Source organism: Malaya genurostris, chromosome 2, assembly GCF_030247185.1.
Source record: "Malaya genurostris strain Urasoe2022 chromosome 2, Malgen_1.1, whole genome shotgun sequence".
Lineage (NCBI taxonomy): Eukaryota > Metazoa > Arthropoda > Insecta > Diptera > Culicidae > Malaya > Malaya genurostris.
In genome coordinates, this window is record NC_080571.1 from 269,679,660 (window position 1) to 269,697,557 (window position 17,898).

The 17,898-nt window shown below is 37.5% G+C and overlaps 1 protein-coding gene across 1 annotated transcript in view; it reads right to left on the reverse strand.

Annotated features, from left to right (window-relative positions):
- The window catches only part of LOC131429978 (CD63 antigen-like), a 173,122-nt gene that overhangs the window by 2,309 nt on the left and 152,915 nt on the right, over positions 1 to 17,898 (reverse strand). The window contains exons 3-4 of the mRNA XM_058594564.1: positions 6,253 to 6,325; positions 102 to 217 (exon numbers count right to left, since the gene is read on the reverse strand). Coding sequence (XP_058450547.1) covers positions 102 to 217; positions 6,253 to 6,325 — 189 coding nt within the window. The remainder of the gene's footprint in view (positions 1 to 101; positions 218 to 6,252; positions 6,326 to 17,898) is intronic.

The window sequence follows — 17,898 nt, forward strand, 5'->3', positions numbered from 1 at the left end:
TTTAACCTTTTGTTCCTCGTTGCTACGCCAACAACCATCGATGGACATACACACATACATACATACATACAGAACTACCATACATCACTCACTCTACTCACCGTGATAATCATGCAGGGACTCTCCTTGGCCGCTCCGCAGCACCCGAAGCAGGCCACCACAAAAATAACAGATCCAATCACGATTAGCACTATCGGTGCGGTCCAGAAGCTTTCACCTACAGGCGCCGGGAACAATAGCGCACACAGGATTGCATGAGCCCCGATGACGGTGGAAGTTGATACGGATGATATTATTTGTGGCATTTGTAGAGGGAAAAAAAATAGAAATTGAGAACTAGTTCGACTAGTTGAAAAAAACTGGAGTCTGTTTGGTGATGAATGTTTGTCACTCTAAAAGAGCGATCGGAGCTGTTTCTAATTTATTTTCGTTCTAAATCACGCTTCCGAAGCGAGTTAATTTATGCTGGGTGTATTTTCGTTTTGTAAAGGATTGAATACCGCGATATTTTGTAGCATTAAGCAAACAAACCTAGTGACCCGAGTGTTATAGTAATGCCCAGTAACGTTCGATGGGTCGAAGCTGAGGGCAATTTGGTGGATTGATATTTTTCTCAACGAAATTTATACCCTTTTCTGCAAGCCAATTCAGAGTGGTTTTGGCATAGAGAGCCGACGCTAAATCCGGCCAGTGAAGCAAAAAAGCGCCTTCTAGTGAGAAATATGAGCGTAAATCAATTGTTGTTTTTTATAAACTGTCATTTTTGATTAACCATGCTTAGCAATGATTTCCACACCAATCCAGTAATGACACAAACCACAAACGAGTAATGAAAATACAAGTGGTATTGAGCAATTTCAGAAATGTATGTAGGGAGTATGTTGGTTTTGTTATTTTATTTAAAGCGGCTTTAACCTCACTGATCGTTCTCCGCTTTGTATTCAAATAAGTACATGTCATTGTACAAGATATAAGAGGGTTGTTACTTGTGTATTTAGCCTACAAATGAAAACAGTTTTCCAGTTTATTTGATTGGAAATGGTTTTATTGATTTTCATACGCTTGAACCAATTTTGATAACATTTTTTTCCACTCTTGTTGAGGAACCCCCAAAAAATTGGTTCGCTTCCAGAGGTTCTTCAGGAGTATTGAATCGTTCTCCACGCAATGTATTCTTCACGAAAGGGAACAAATAGAAGTCGTTAGGTGCCAAGTCAGGGCTATACGGCGGGTGACCAATCAATGTATTTTGACATTTCGGGTGCTCAAATATTCGGTTGTTTGAGCAGAAGTGTGAGAGCTTCCATTATCGTGATGAAGAATGATTTTGCGTCTTGCGTTTGTTTTCCTTGTTTCACGAAAAACTTCTGGTAAACAAATGGTGGAACACCAATCAGAATTGACGGTCTTACGATCCTCTAAAGCACCGGTTCTTAAACTTTTCTGGTCGAATGCCCATTTTGAATATATTATTTGTTCTACTGTCCTCCAAGTAGAAAAAAATTGTTAAAATTCTCCGACAATCGAATCATCATTTTACAGTTGACACGGTATAAATTGGGTAAGCAAAATAGAAATCAATATCACGAAATATCACATAGCATTTCTCAACCGGCGAATTAAAGAGAGATCGCCTGGTAGGGGGAAAGTGCAATAAGTTTTTGTGAGAGAAAAAAGTCCACAAGGGATCGACTAAAATGTGAACCACACCGGCCGTGAACGGTCATATAAAATACCAAGTTCTTTTCTACGGGGGTAGTCTTTTGAGTTGTGTATCATCACAGTAATTCAGTTGGCAAAACGTTCTCCCAGAACGATTCGATTTGTAACTGTCTTGTGACGGCAGTTTTTGAATTTCGTTTTTGTAAATTTTATTAATCATAATTTCAGTCTCTTTTCGTTGGGTAAACGAGAAAAGTTCTGCCTTAGTTGTGCTTTCTTGTGGCGTAGAAAATTACAGTTCTAGGCGTTCGTCCAAAAGTAACTTTTCGAGTCATTTATGGTTTTGGTTTTACTTGTGTAAGAGAGAAGAACGAATACATTTGAAATCAAACAGTTTATTTGAGACCCACAAGATTCCACGGAGAAAATAAAGACAAAAATTAAGTTTTGGGAATAAAGATGTGAATGATTGTGTGTATTACTTTTGTTAGTATTTAGTTGTATGATTGCTATCATACACACCAAAAAAACTTGAATTTTACAGGTGACTTAATCCCTCATACGATGTAATTCATAAAGACCTAATTTGTCAAATGACGGAAAATCTCATTTGTAATCACTTAATGTTAGATGAGCTTGAATTTTACTGATTTCGACTGTAACTTGCGTTTTGCTAGCATGTGCAACTATATGAATTCAAATGCACCTTTCACCAGCCTAGCAGATGCATGCTTCTGTGGCTCGGTCGATTAACAGACGTACTTGCGATGCCAATGATTCTCGATTCAAGTCGCGACGGTTGCTCTCAGTATTCTTTTTTTTTATTTCAATGATGTTCATGTATGGAGTTTTAGACACAATATTAAATGTTCTTCCACGTAAATTTGCGTGAGCTGCGACGCACCATTTATGTGCATCTAATAAGATGTAAAATCACAGGGTTTTTTTTAAGTGTGTAGGAAAGCTCGCAAGTACTCTCACTTAATAATAATTAAGCTATATATAGATCTGCATTCTGGTCCTGAACACTGGATCTGGTTATCGAACAAGGTTTCTGAATCAGAATACTGAATCTGAACCTGGATTCCGGACTGAGATTCTTTATCGGGATATGGATGAACTTGGAATAGAATTCAGTACTTGGATTCGGAACATGGATCTGGATTCTAGAAATGGACAAAGATTGTGAATCTGAACTCATGATAGAGACCTTAACCTAGATTCTAAAGCTGCACTTGAATTCGATTTGGACTTGGATTCTGGACCAGAAATTTGTTTTCCGAACTTTTGACAGATTTTGAACTTAGACTGTGAACATGAGTTCTGTGCCTGGATTCTTGATCAGTATTTTGCCCTTGAACTGTGAATTTGGACTGGATTCCGAACCTGAGTTCTCTAGGATTCCTCAATTCTAAACTTGAACTTGACTTATTGACAGAGATTTTAAACCTAAACCGGGATTCTGAACCGCAAGGCCCGACAAGTTTTCGGGATCTTAATACTGAATCTGGACATGGATTTTGAACCAGAATTCAGACAGAAAAATTCTGAACCTGAAGCAGAAATCTGTACTTGTATTCGGATTCTAGATCTGAACCTAGTTTCTTGACTTGAGCTACTGACGTAGATCTTGAGTCTAAATCTGGAGTAGGATTCTGGAGCTGGATTCAGGATTCTGTACAAGATTTTTTACTCTGATAATTTGACAGAGATCCGGGACATGCACCAGAATCGTGAACCTGCAACTTGATCCTGTGTTCTGAACCTGCATTCTGAACAAAGATTCTGACCTTGGATCTGTATTCAGACAATCAACCAGAATTCTCTGCTTGAATTCAGAACCTGAATGGAGTAACTTGACCTAACCTCTGAATTTGAGATCTGAGTGCAGAATTAGAATTCTGAAACTAAATTCGGAACTTCGATTCTGGAACAGAGTTCGTAGTCTGGACCTGGATTCTGGAACGAGATGCTGGACCTCAACTCTTGACCTCTGGATAAGAATTCTGAACTTGGACCCAGATTCTGGACCAAAATTCTTAATAAAGTACTTAGCTGAACCTGGATTCTGGATCTGGATTATGTAAAATAATTCTTAACCTAGACTTGGACTTTGGTTCTGGGCCAGAATCCTGATCCCGGATTTGGATTCAGGACCGTAACTCCGGACAGAGTTTTGGAACCTGAAACTATACTTTGAACCTTGACTCTTCACCTGTATTCTGGACCTAGTTTTTGGACACGGATTCTTATCCCAGACCTAGATTCCTGGAGAAATTTTAATCCGGGAAGCAGGATTCTGGACCTTAATTCTCAATTTGAACCAGATTTTGGACTCAAATTCAGATCCGAGGCATTCATCTGAATCATGTATGTGGACCTGGATTCTAATTCTTAATCTGTACCTGAATTTCCTTTCTGTATTTTGTATGGGATTTACTAATTACATCATTCTAACAACTAATAGATTGGCTTGATTGTGGATTGTATTTCGCAATGATATATTGACAAATTTTCCACATTTACTCAGGGTCTATCTCAGACAGATTTTTTTTAACTAACGAAACCTATTATTTGCAACTCATTGCCCACCTGTTGTCAATTTTGAGTTTACTACCCACTAAAAATGAGTTAGAGCCCACCAGTCACTGGAATCACTGCTCTAAAGCAACGATAGCGATATGTCCGTTTATACCGAAAAAAACAAACCACCATTTTCTTTTAAGTGCTTCGAGCGCGAACAATTAATGTAGGATTTGGTTCTTCTTGGAACAACCGTACAGTCGACTACTGTTTCGTTTCGGGATCATATGAGTAAATCCATGTTTCGTCACCTATGTAGATGTTATACATCAAATTTGAAGCACCACGATTGAATTTTTCCAGCACTTCTTTGCACCAATCGACACGAGTCTTTCTTTGAGCGATTGTCAAATTATGTGGGATCTAACGTGAACATTTTTTTTCACAACTTAATGTTCATGCAAAATAACATAGAAGCTATTTACACTAATGCCCGGGGCTGTCTCCATTTCACGGTCGCCACATGGCGATCTTCCGTTATCAGAATACTCTTAGCTTCGATGTGTTCTGGCAGAACAACTGTTTTTGGACGAACTCCTTTGAGCTCATAGGCAAGTGAACTACGTCCACGATTGAATTCGTTATACCAGTTTTTACAGTCGCATAGGATGGTGTTACACTGCTAAAAGTCGAACTAAGTTAAGACAGAATGTTGGTTAAAAATGTCAAACTTTATGATGGAAACGTCCAAACCACCGGGCAACACTGAGTGTTGTCAAGGCTAAATACATAAGTAACAACCTACGTATGGAGTTGTTTTATACAAAGATTGTTGAAGTCGAAGATACCGGCGTTCTTTATGAGGCGAAAAAAGTTTCGAAAGTATGTCTCGTCACAGAATATTTTTTCATCTGCAGAATTTCGCCCAAGTTAATATTTGTCAACTCACTTGGTGTTTCACAGATCTTGTTAGTTAAAAATCGAGTGTAAAAATTTTGAAAAATATTAAACAGAAACCGAAAGCAGACTGTCGTAGCAAAACTGTTACAGCTTGGTGTTCGATTAGCGAAATAAATTGACTTTCAATTGCTTCTCAACTCGAACCACTATAAATGGCTAATAGTAATGATGTCAAACGAATCGGTTTCATATGAAGGAAACGTATCAACAAATTTCCTATCGTCATATTTCATTTATTTCATTTTTAAATTTGAGGTTAATAAATTATCCAATCACATAGAACATAATTATTCTCGAACAATTACCAACTCTGAAAACGTATAACCTCTTCAAATAGAACTTTCAAAACATTTTCAATTATGCTGTAGCCAATGGAACGAATAAATAAGAAAATTCGATTTCCACCTAAAAATTCGGGTCACGTATTCGCTGCATTGGAAAGTTCGTCCTCTCGAAATCGTAATACGTATTCTAGCGAACCGACAATGAACGATTAATCCAGCGGTTCACCTTAAACGGTCTCCGAAGATTGATATGTAAATTTTATCCCCCAAGCGACGTTTGGCGATTGAACCTACTTTCGTCCTATTAACAGAAACGACGTAACACAACCTATCAAGATTTGCCTGTCCGTGAGATTGATCTCGAAACTTTTACACAGAGCTACTGGGGAATGATGCTAATATGATCCGGAAAACTGCGAAACACTTGTGCCTATGAGATGATGAGTTTCGTATCAAATCGAAAGCCTGGTTTCTCGAGCTAAAACATTGACCAGAAATAGCATTTTCTGCCCTAGGGTTCCACCGAATGGAATAGACGTGGGAACGGTTCTTTTGTAAAGCTAATCAGTTTTTCCACAAACCTATTTCTTTTCAAGTGGAGGTGGATGGGAACCAAATAATAATATCCTGCACCGTCCCGGGGTTTGTGTTTTATCTCTTTCGACGGATCTTAGATTTCTCTTAACAAAAGGTAGACTTCCATTCACGGTAGCCAATTTATTGAGGATCCATCTATCAAGTTTTGTAAAAATGCAGTGGGACTAAGTTAAATTGGAGTCCTACTATATATTTTTATTATATAAATTGTAACAAGTACACTTACCAAGAAAATTCGAATAATGATGATACGATGATTGGATTATGGCTCCGGTTACCACGACGACCAGCCCTGTGATCTGGAAAACAAAATAGAAATGTTGATTGTGATTATTCTGCATATAAAACAGTAGACACTTTAACAAGCCTGGTTTTAATCGGCCTGGTTTTAATCCACCTAGTGGTGTGATAATTCCTATCACTTGTCATTCAAACAGTCTCAATAAAATATATTTTTTTCGTTAGGATAATTTCTGACATGAACTTTGTGTTGATTTTTAACACAAATTAATTCAGTGTGTTTCGGTTAGTTCAGAACATCCGGACAAATCGAAAAAAAAATTATCAGTTATAATACATTAGAACTTGATCATTGGTTACTTTCTGAAAAAAGTGCGGGTAGACCGCACGTTTTGTCGGTTACGTCACTCATACTACTATATATTCAGAATAGAAAAGAATTGCTATTTGATTATCGACCTGGATTCACAACCCAATAGGTTCACAACCCAAATCGGTTCAGCCATCTCTAAGAAAATTGTGCGGAAAAAATGCGTTTTGTAGGTTACGCCACTTATACAAATATATCTCCTGAACCAGAAGTGACAGCGATTCGAGCTTCGAAATCGATGCTAAACCCAATAGTAGCTTTCAAACGAGCTTAAGCTTGTAGAAATAGATTAAACCATCTCTGAGAATATTGTACGGAAAGAAAAAAATGCGTTCTGTCGGTTATGTCATTTATACAAATATATTTCCTTACCTACAAGGGACAACCAATTGACCTTTGAACTTGATTCACATTCTAATAGTAGCTTTTAAACGAGCTCAAGTTTGTTAAAATCGCATGCACAGATATTCCGCGATATCGTCGGGTTGAGTGGAATGGTAAACCACGATAGGGACCCGGTTTCTCCAGCAATTCTTTTACCTTTCTATAGAGAATGACAAAAAGTCAGAATCGATCAACCAACCGAATCATTATAAGACGAAAGTTGGTCTTTGGATTTTTTTATTTAACTGCAAATGTCATGCATAAATTACGCTTAATAAAACTACATTATTCAATGAGCTTAAATGGAATGTTATATTGTGATATATTCTGCTCTTTAAACTTTTTTATGGTAATAATAGAGGAAGTTTGAAGTTTTATTTTGCTACCAACCGATGGCGGACATACAATTTTCAGACGAGGAACGTTAATATAATTATTTTGATAAAGACCAAACAACCATTGGTCGAAATTATATTGACCGAAGATATAAAACATCTGTTCTTATTTCAGAGATCACCAACACTGAATACATCATTTCTTGCACTTGGGCTCAGTTAAAAAGAACTACCGCAATATTTTCCCTATTTGATATATCAAAGCAACCCGAATAAAAAGCGATAACAAACTTATAACAAAGTAATAGTTCATTTCACTATAATTGCTTAATTAAGCATTATTTTACTATCGAAATGGCAAAATAATGCTTCAATTTGGTATAACCACTCTAATTCTTGTTTACGGCCGAATGCAATACGTTCGAAAGTATATGTCAAATTCGTATTACTGTTTACGTTCGAATTAACCATACTTTTAAGCATCGTACATACATAAGACAATGGAAAAAATCAGTTCAAGAGATTTTCTGAAAAAAAAACTCAGTGACTGAAAAAATCACTTCCGATAATTTCTTCCATGAAACAAGCATCCACAAAACTCTGAACCTCGAAGTTCACAAGTGATTTTTTGTGTCAGCGAAACTTAATGATGAATTTTCTCCCACAGAAACAACGCTAAAAAGATAATCGAAAGGGAGAAGAGTCTCTCCGATGATACTTCGATGCTAAATTTCCTGTACGAAACTTTTCTGCAGTGAGTTTTCTGATCGATGATTTTTTCTGTCTAAAAATCACTTCTGAAATTTTTAGGTCGCGATTTTCGAAATTTTTATTTTTCCCCAACACCGCACAAAAACAACGTCAACTCTATCTCATTTTTTATTTGACTTGTTTTTTGCGTATCGACCATTCGACGAACACATACTTTCGAACGAATGCGAACAAGCCATCCTTGTTCTCACTCGAATGTGTACGAAAGCGCCTCCTGGACAAAAAAAAAAGTATCGGCATCACAGGTAGTGTTTTAGAAAGATTCCAAGCATCAAAGAAGTTACGAATGCTACATAATAGATAAATATTCTATCCAAGACCAATTTCGTTCAAGTCGATTAAGTTTGAAATTGAACTTCGTTCAAATAAAAAGTCTTAGGTCTCAAGTCCGGTCAGTAGTATCTGCGAAAAATATGCTGCATTTTGCTTGCCATCTTGTCACGTTTTCGATAGTCCAGATATTTAGTATATGGTAGAATTTGATGCGTGAAAACTTAAAACCGCGTACAAAAAAGACTGTCCCAGAAAGTATGAACGCAACAAAAAACCGCTGCCATTTCGCAATGGTTCAGAATCTGTCAATTTTTATGGCTGCGTACTGTTGTTCACACTTGTCTCTAACCACTTGTGCAGTTGTTTATTCGTTTTCATTAGTTTGTTTCGAAATGCGTGGACTTTCAGCAGAACAACGTCGAAAAATTGTGTACAAATGGTGCACAGAACGCGGACTGTCACTGAGAAAGATAGCAAAAATGGAAGGAGTAAGTGATAAAGCCGTGCGAAATGCAATCAGGAAGTTCGGTGAGGATAACACCTTTGAGGATAACCCGAAAACGGGTCGAAAAAAAAAGGTCCTGCTAACCATCAGTTGGATAAACGTATACTGAAGGCGTTCGAGCAAAAGAAGGAGGTTTCAATTCGGGATGTGGCCAAAAAAGTGGGCACTTCGGAGTCAAACGTTTTTCGTGCTAAAGAACGTTTGAATCTTCGAACCTATAAGAAGCAGAAACAACTAACACGTAGTCCGAAACAAGAAGCATCGATCAGGCCGAGGGTTCGAAAGCTGTACTATACGATTCTTGCTGGAAATTTGAACTACATAATCATGGACGACGAAACCTACGTGAAACTCGATTACAAATCCTTGCCGGGACCACAATATTATACGGTGCGAGAAGGGCAAGTGTTAAACCAGTCCGAGACATCGATTGAAGTCTTTTGTAGCTGCGGTAAGATTTCGAAACCCTTCATCACCACACAGCGAAATATACATCAAGGAATGTCTACAAACAAACGACTTCTACCCATGATTCGAAGCCACAAGGATCCTGTTGTCTTCTGGCAAGATCTTGCTTCTTGCCACTACTTGAAATCAACGGTAGAATGGTATACTACCAAAAATGTCACTTTCGTCTCAAAAGACATAAATCCACCAAATTGCCCACAACTTCGACCAATTGAGGAATTTTGGGCATTAACGAAGGAACATCTTAGAAAACATGTCTCGGCAGCCGAAACCATTCAACAGTTCGAAAAAGATCGGAAAAAGGTGTCAAAACTTGTCGCCAAGAAGTCTGTACGGAATTTAATGAGGAAATTTCGCAAGAAGGTGCGCCAGCTAGTCTACAATGGTTAAGTAGCAAATATTGAGAATAATATTCTGTTGTTGTAGTCTAATATTATCAGTATATCGAATAAAATTTGAATATCTAACACTTGTGAATTATTTACAGCGAAATCAAAGTGCGTCCATACTTTCTGGGACAGTCTTCATATTCGAATTCTCGCCAGAAAAAAAATGCAACCCTTTTACTATGCCTGCTATACTTTCTTGCTTTCTGCCATGTTTTATACAAAAAAACAAATTTTTCATTTCATTGCAAATCTCCTTCACATTCGAAAGGAAAGCTGTTGGAAATCAGTTAAACTGTTTTCAATGTATTCGAACGGTTGATTCGCAACATTGAACTGACGAATCCAAACCACGGCATTTCGTCTGTATACAAGAATGGAACTTTTCATTCGTATGAATAATGTTCGAATACACGTATCTAAACTGGCACACACTCTAGCGTTTCGAGGGAATTTGAATGATTTCTTCATGGCTTAACATTTTTTTGAAGAAGTTTACTGATTTCCTAATTTGGTGACAGACGAAAAACGAAAACCGACGTCAAAAAACGAATAATAATAACTTTTGTCTTTCTTTACATCGGAGCCTGGGAGACCCATAGTGTTCTATATTATTCGACTCAGTTCGACGAGACCGTCTGTGGGTGTATGTGTGTGCACAATATGATTACCGCTCAATTTTCACAGAGATGGTTAAATCGATGTTAACAAACTTGGGCTCGTTTGAAAGCTACTGTTGGGCTATTGATCAAGTTCGAAGATCAAATGGCTATGACTTCTCATTCCCAAGATATGACGGCACACTTGGCACACGTAACCGACAAAACGCGCTTACTTTTTTACCGCGCAAGTTTCTCGGAGATGGCTGAACTGATTTTAATAAGTCTAGGCCCGTTTGAAAGCTATTATTAGGCCATTGATCAAGTTCGAAGATCAAATGAATTCGACTTCTGGTTCCGGAGATATTATGGTATAAGTGACGTAAATATAAGAGTATCAATATTTGGGATCACCTCTTATTTCGTGAAACGATAGAGCTCAACAGTTTAAGCACCTCGAAGTTCCATGCAAAATTTGAGCTAAATCGAATATGGGTAAGGGGTGCCCGGCGGTTAAGGTTTGAAAAAATCATCATCATAGCGGAGGTTTTAGTCGAATCGAGATACCTTAAGCCACCCCTGATTCCACATATGACATGACTACAATCTGTGGCAATATGCCTTCCGTACAAATTTTTTGTCGCTTTTGTATTGATTTTACAGATTTCGACTGTAATTTGAACTCGGCTAGCAAGTGCTACTGTATGAATTGACATGCCCCATTTATTCAAATATGTGCTTCTGTGGCTCAGTCGATTGGCGGACATACTTTGTGACCTATTGATTCTCGATTCAAGTTACAGTCGCGATCGATTTGTTATTTTTCATTTCGTTGAATTCCAAACCATGTAATTTTGAAATTGCACAAAGTAAATGTGTTTGAAAAGAAAACGTTCATTTTAAGAGATGTGAAATCACAAGAATGTTTCAAAATGGGAGGTACATATTACATTCCTTTAGCGGAATTTATCAGCCGGTTTGTAAAACAAGTACCCTATGCGTTACACTACCAACTTAACAGATGAAAATTCGGTCAATAAATTTTTCATTTTCTTTCGGCTTATCAGTGCTTGAGTATTTCATGTTAAACTGCTACGAAAAAATGAATTAACAAAAAACTATTGATAATTTTTATTCAATATATATTACACTAAAGCTTTTTTTTATGCAAATTTACGTACCGCATAAAAAAAGACCGCATAACTCTGAAAATTCGCATAAAAAACCGCATAACTCTGACACTTTGCATAAAAAAAACGCATAAATCTGAAAATTCGCATAAAAAAACCGCATAACTCTGAAAATTCGCATAAAAAAACCGCATAACTCTGAAACTTCGCATAAAAAAAACACATAACTCTGAAAATTCACATAAATAAAGTCGCGGAAAAAAAACCCCATAAAAAAGACCGCATAAAAAAAGATCTCACTATATAATTTTAGGGCACACTGTTTAAGCTCTAAGATGCCAAGGGTATTTTCTAATCTTAATTAAAACTAGAAAAGTATCATTATGTAATGTAGTATCGGGGTCGGGGATTCTCAAGAATCCAGCTTTCAGCTGGCGATCGGTATTGGCCGGTGAATTGAATATAGCATGAGAGCCTTCCAGATGGCGTTGGTAAATGTATGTTGGCCGCATCCTTCGGTCCGTGTGGGTTCGCGGGAAACACCCTCAGGCTATGAAGGCCCGCATGTTGGTCATCGACTGGAGCGGTCTTCCGTGGGCGAAACTATTGATAATGTTATTTTAGTGTTAATTGGTCTTTTAGAATCCGGCTTGACTCACATTTTTAACCCACTTTAACACACAAATGAATGCTTTAACCGAAAAGACAGAAAGGCTAAAGACTAGATTCGACCTATCCACATGAGAAAGTCAAAAACAATCAAAATAATTTAAACAATGACAGTTTTGTCTTTTCCAGTATTGAATTGCATTCAATTGCAGAAACGACGCAGAAGGGCACAAACAAAAAAAACTTTGTGAGTATAAAAAGGTGCCAGCATATCTTATAACCGCACTCATTTGGAACTTTCCCTTTGTCATATAAGTACGAGAAGAAGAAAATGAATGAATGAAAACTTCGACGATCGCAGCCGTGCTCGGGCGGAGAATTGAAAATATTAAATCCGAAGCGAAACGAGCAAAGGTTGCTGACGATGCGGTGGACTGCTTTCCGCTTTGTAACCTGGATAAAGGATGTCGGTCGGAAAGTGACTTTCAGAAGTTGGTTCTTTCCAGAAAGGGCGGCTATCGGAAAGCACTACGGCAACCACATGGTAGTAGTAGTAGTACTTTTTTTTATTGCATTTCAGACTGTGCTCCACTGTTTTTATCCTTCGGGAAAACTCATTTCATGCCACAGGTTGAAAACTATTATACTGCAGCTCATAATTAAAAGTTTATTTGTCATCTGTATGTTGAAGTCACTTTGCACCGTATTGGCCTGTCAATGCAAGTCTCGTGTAGCAGCAAAATAGAGTTTCATATTTTCAAACTTTTGATTTTCTGCGCACTTTTATGAGAGCTAAGAAACAGTTTTAAATCGGTGCTGTTTCAAATTTTATCTGGCTTTATGAATAATGAACATAGATTGTAAAATGTTGCAATAATATCTATTTCTATTCCATCATTAAGGTGACCGCTACGGCCTATTTGAAAAAAAAATGCATTCTTTTGTAACCACTAAACTGTTTCCATATATTTTGTAGTACCGATTAGTGCTTCGTTCCTCGTTCTCAACGCGTTATCCGTTTATTATGGATGCATCTGAGCCTGCTCCATCATATGTTCTAATAGAAAATGGTAAAATCCGTTTATTACAAATTAGATTCAAGTGGTTACGAGTCAATTCTGCCAAAGCCTACTCGTTGTGTGCGAGAACAGACATGAAAACAAATCAAATGAACACATATCTGCTTTCACATATAATAACACACCTCGCATTCAACAGTTTGAGCTTTACTAGGAAAGAGTTTACGATTAATACTATTTTCATAGCTTCCGTGAAAAACACTGTGCTTTCTGATTCGAATTTGTCCGAAGATTTTCTAGCAGAATAAAAATAATATATGTATAATTCCAGAAGGTGGAAAACGTTTCCAGTTATTTGAAATCGATTTTTTCAAGAAACACTGTTTCCTTAATTTAATTTAGAAATAGTTTTTAATCTTGACTATTAAGTCTTCAGATTCAGTGTCCTCGAAGGATAACGCAAAAGAATTTCTTTTTAAAACTAAAGTTTCTGGAAGCAACCAGTTTCACATTGCCGGAACAATCGCTAGATTTTACCCAAAGCACGAAAATAAACAGGGTGCAAAATTTTTTGCATAAAACATCAGAACATGTTACTGAATCGAGAGAAAAAAAACGGTACGCTGATTGAATTGTAGATGTATAGAATAAAAATCTGTTTTTATTCACCTAGTGGTGCTATAATATCTTTCTCGTATAACTCATATCTCATTAATATTCTTAAGGGATCCTTAATTTTTTTTTGAATATTGAATAGGAACAAAAAACTTTGTTTGGGCATACATTAGCTCAGCCATCTCAATTTTAAACAGTTTTAACCCAGGTTAATAGCATTTTTTTGTTTTTTTTTTTTGCATTTTCGCTCTAAATGGTGGTTTAAAATTTTAAACACATATTATTCTGTTGTTTCGGAACCACAAGTGAAATCCGTTCAATGGCCAAAAGCATTCTATTTTTATATACGTTGACCCTTTTGTTTGAGTCTAAGTTTTGAGTTTTACTACTATTTCCGGTACTTCCGGAACCGGGAACTGTTTTTGAGAAAATGACAAGGATTCCATTTTTGAGTTTTCAACTACTATTTCCGGTACTTCCGGAACCGGAAACCGGCATAGCTGAAATCGGTTCGTTTGATCAGCAGCTATAATTAGATACAGTTTTGAACCAAATTTAGAAGGATTTTTACGTGTTTTTGCATTATCGCTTAGGTTACAATTTCATACATAGGGTATGTCCGGAACCGGAAGCTGGATCTAGACAAAATTCTACATTAACTTATGGAAACATAATACTTTTCATTTGAATCTGAATTTGCGAAGATCGGTTTAGACGTTTCTGAGAAATTGGAGTGATCCGGTATACTTAACGCTCGTATCCGTACTGTATTTTACAGTATTGTACTGTATTTTTGACCCAAATACTGCGTACTGTTTTTTACCAACATATGTGCTGCATTTTAATTTGTACTATATTTTTACATTGAAATATACTGTATTTTCACACTAAAAATTAAAACAGAATTTTAAATCTTTAACGCATCGAATATCGATTTGTGATAGAACAAAACGTCAGAAAGAACAGTGACAACACGTAGCGAATGTAAATGTAAGTACATGCAAATAACATTTTTTTCATTAATCATTCTTGTTCAGAGCGTGTCACAACATTCTAGCGAAATGTTGATGACTAAAAACTAAGAAAAATGTCTGAACCAAGAAAAATCATACGCTTCTAAAAAAATGTTTGATAAATAATTTCCTTTTTTTAGTTTTTGTCGAACTTAAAAATAATTTGATAATTATTTACTGTTTGTTTAGTCTTGTTAAGGCGTAGAGCCGTATTGAGTTAGTTTTACATTTGATCAGTATCTAACAGATTTTATTAAATGATATGCGAATACAACTGCGAGATGGAAACTACAAAAAAGCTACCACCGAGACGGGACTCGAACTCGTAGCTAGTTCCTATCCGGGGAAATCGTTTTACCAATTACCTACCCTGTATGTGAAACACACAAAAAGCAGACTTATTGAGGGTTGAAACAACTGGCGGAGGGGTTGCTATAAAAAAATGACTACACATGAACGACGTGGCACCCGAGCACAGCTGAACATGCTTTTTCTTGGTTCAATTAGATTGTTTCTTCGTGTCTTTGACATGGAGGATAGTTTAATTGGCAAAACGATTTACCCGGATAGGAGCTAACTACGGGTTCAAGTCCCGTCTCTGTGGTGGCTTTTTCGCGGTTTTCATTACATAGTTGTATCCATATGTCATTTTTTAAATCTGTTTTTCTCGTAAGATGCTGATCAAATTTATTTGTCTTTTATTCATTATTTTTAGAAAATGCGTACTGTAAAATGTACTGTTTTTTCAAAGTCGATGTACTGTATTTTCTTGATTTTTACGCCAAACGTACTGTTTTTCGTCAAAAATAATATACGAGCGTTAGGTATACTCAAAGTCAACGTATTTGGTCATAAACTAATCCTACCTGCCTAATTGCAGAATTATACGGCTAATCAAATTTATTTGGCTTGATTTTTCGTGTAATGCATCAAAGCACGCTGTTACCATAACACCTTTCACTTAAGCCTAACTTTGTGAAAATAAGGCATCTCAGAGAAAATCAAGTAAGTTCCGTTTCGAAAGTTCCGGAACAGGAAACTGAACAGCGGTATTGCCGGTATAGGTTCGTGTGGCCAGCAACTAACATAACCTACAAATTGAAACAGTTTTGAACCAAATTAAGAAGAATTTATCCCTTTTTCGCATAGTCATAAGGAGTTTATCGAAAAGTAGTTAGCAACATTGATTATTGGATAAAAAGCGAAAAAAACATATTTTAACATCAGTTTTCGATATATTGTAGAAAAATTACATTTTTAGCATTTCACTGATTATATTGAAGAAAATCCAAGTTTCTGTAAAACGCTCGCACTTTGGACTTGACATTCTTCATTAAATTCTGCACAGTTACTGTTGTGACTTTCCTGGTAGCAGCTGTCCAGTTTTTTTTAACTCCTGCATGTTTCGGGACACTGTACCTTCCTTCCGAAAGAGCCGCTTGACAATTGCCCAATACCTTTCAAATGATGCCTTTTTCCACGAATTGTACATTATTTTTTTGACAACCACTGTAGAACGGAGTTGGCGTAGTGGGCTGAAGCCAAATCAGGCCAGAAGAGAGGAGGAGCCTTATGCTTTCTGTACAGTGGCACCATTCTCTACCACAGGTACAAATTGCTTGCCAGACCAACACCTTCTGTCCAAACTTTTCCATCGCCACCGTGGTGTCAGCATCGTCCAGGTCCTGGTACACCGATTTCGTATAATATTGCGGTCCGGGAAGCGCTCGAGAGTCTTCCTTGGTGTAGGTTTCGTTGTCGATCAGGATGTATCCGTCTTTATTCTGTAGAATCCGGTTATACTGTTTTCGCGCTCTTGTTTTGGCCTGAACTTGCTGTACCAGGGACTTTTTCGGCACCTTCTGTTTCTTCTACGTTTTCAGGGAGTTCCGAACTTTGATCCGTTGAATCATCCCGATGCTGGTGTTGAACTGCTTGGCCAAATCCCGCGTCGACGCTGGTTAACATGTAAACAAACATGTCATAGCAAAACACGCTGCAAAAAATTAAGCCATTTCTGAGTAATAACTGTTTGAATGTTACTAACTACTTATCGATACACTCCTTACTCAAGCACACACGCATTTTGCGATCTCGACGACCTTATTCGAATGGTATATGACACTTGGCCCTCGGAGCCTCGGTTGAAAAGTCGGTTTTCTCAGTGATTTTATATCCTTTCTATATGAGAAAGGCAAAAAATTCGGAGTGTTATATTTACATGCGCAAAAGTTCGTTACAATCTGTCAAGTGGTTATCGAAAGGCCTTCCAAGCAAGAAGTGCTTCAACAACTGAACTTGTGCGCGGTTGTGGAAAATCCGAATGTGGATCGTGAAACAATTGACAATCGACCATACGACCGTGTCTCGTGTGGTGAACTCATTTAACGTTCAGCGAAGAAATGCAACACTGTGAACGCAGGGAAGATGAGGGATTTCTTCAAGTACAGTCCGAACCTTTTGATTCGGGAGAAGGTCAAACAGGTCAATTCGTCCCTTTGGTTCAGCCAGGAAGCTGCACCGCGATTGTTTGGTTAAGCTGACATGCATCGTAATGGACGGCGAGACGTCCATTAAAACGGACGCGCAAATCCCCGGCCCAGTGTTTTCCGTCGGCAAGTCCCGCCTTAATGATCCGGAGAAGTTTCGGAAGAAGAAGGTCAAATAATTTGCCAAGAAATACTTGGCGTAGCAGGCGATCTGTAGGTGATGCTACTCCGTTATTGATCAGAACCAATTAAGCTTGCAGCATGTTTTTCTGAAACAACTTGCTTGGGAATAACACGTAGTTTCACATTGTGTAAACTGCATTGATCCCTGCATGCTGATCAATACCGACGCCGGCTACGTCCGAATGCAGATCTATTTAGGAAAGAAGGATTGTTAGGTCAATGCATGTTGCTACTAGAAACCGAGGAATCCTCAGCATTTCCACAGGCATCACAGGAAGGGGATTTTTGTAAGTCATGAGTTTATTGCTCTGGGTAGCCGGCTACCGAAAATACGTTCCAATTTTTGTCGGGTTTTGTATTAATATATGCTTCCTACTAAAATACGAAATTCCTTCCGAAACTTTAAACAACGCGAGATAACTCTGATAACACCGAAAATGATATGGAGATTGCGCTTCGATCGGTTGACATTTTTTGATTTTG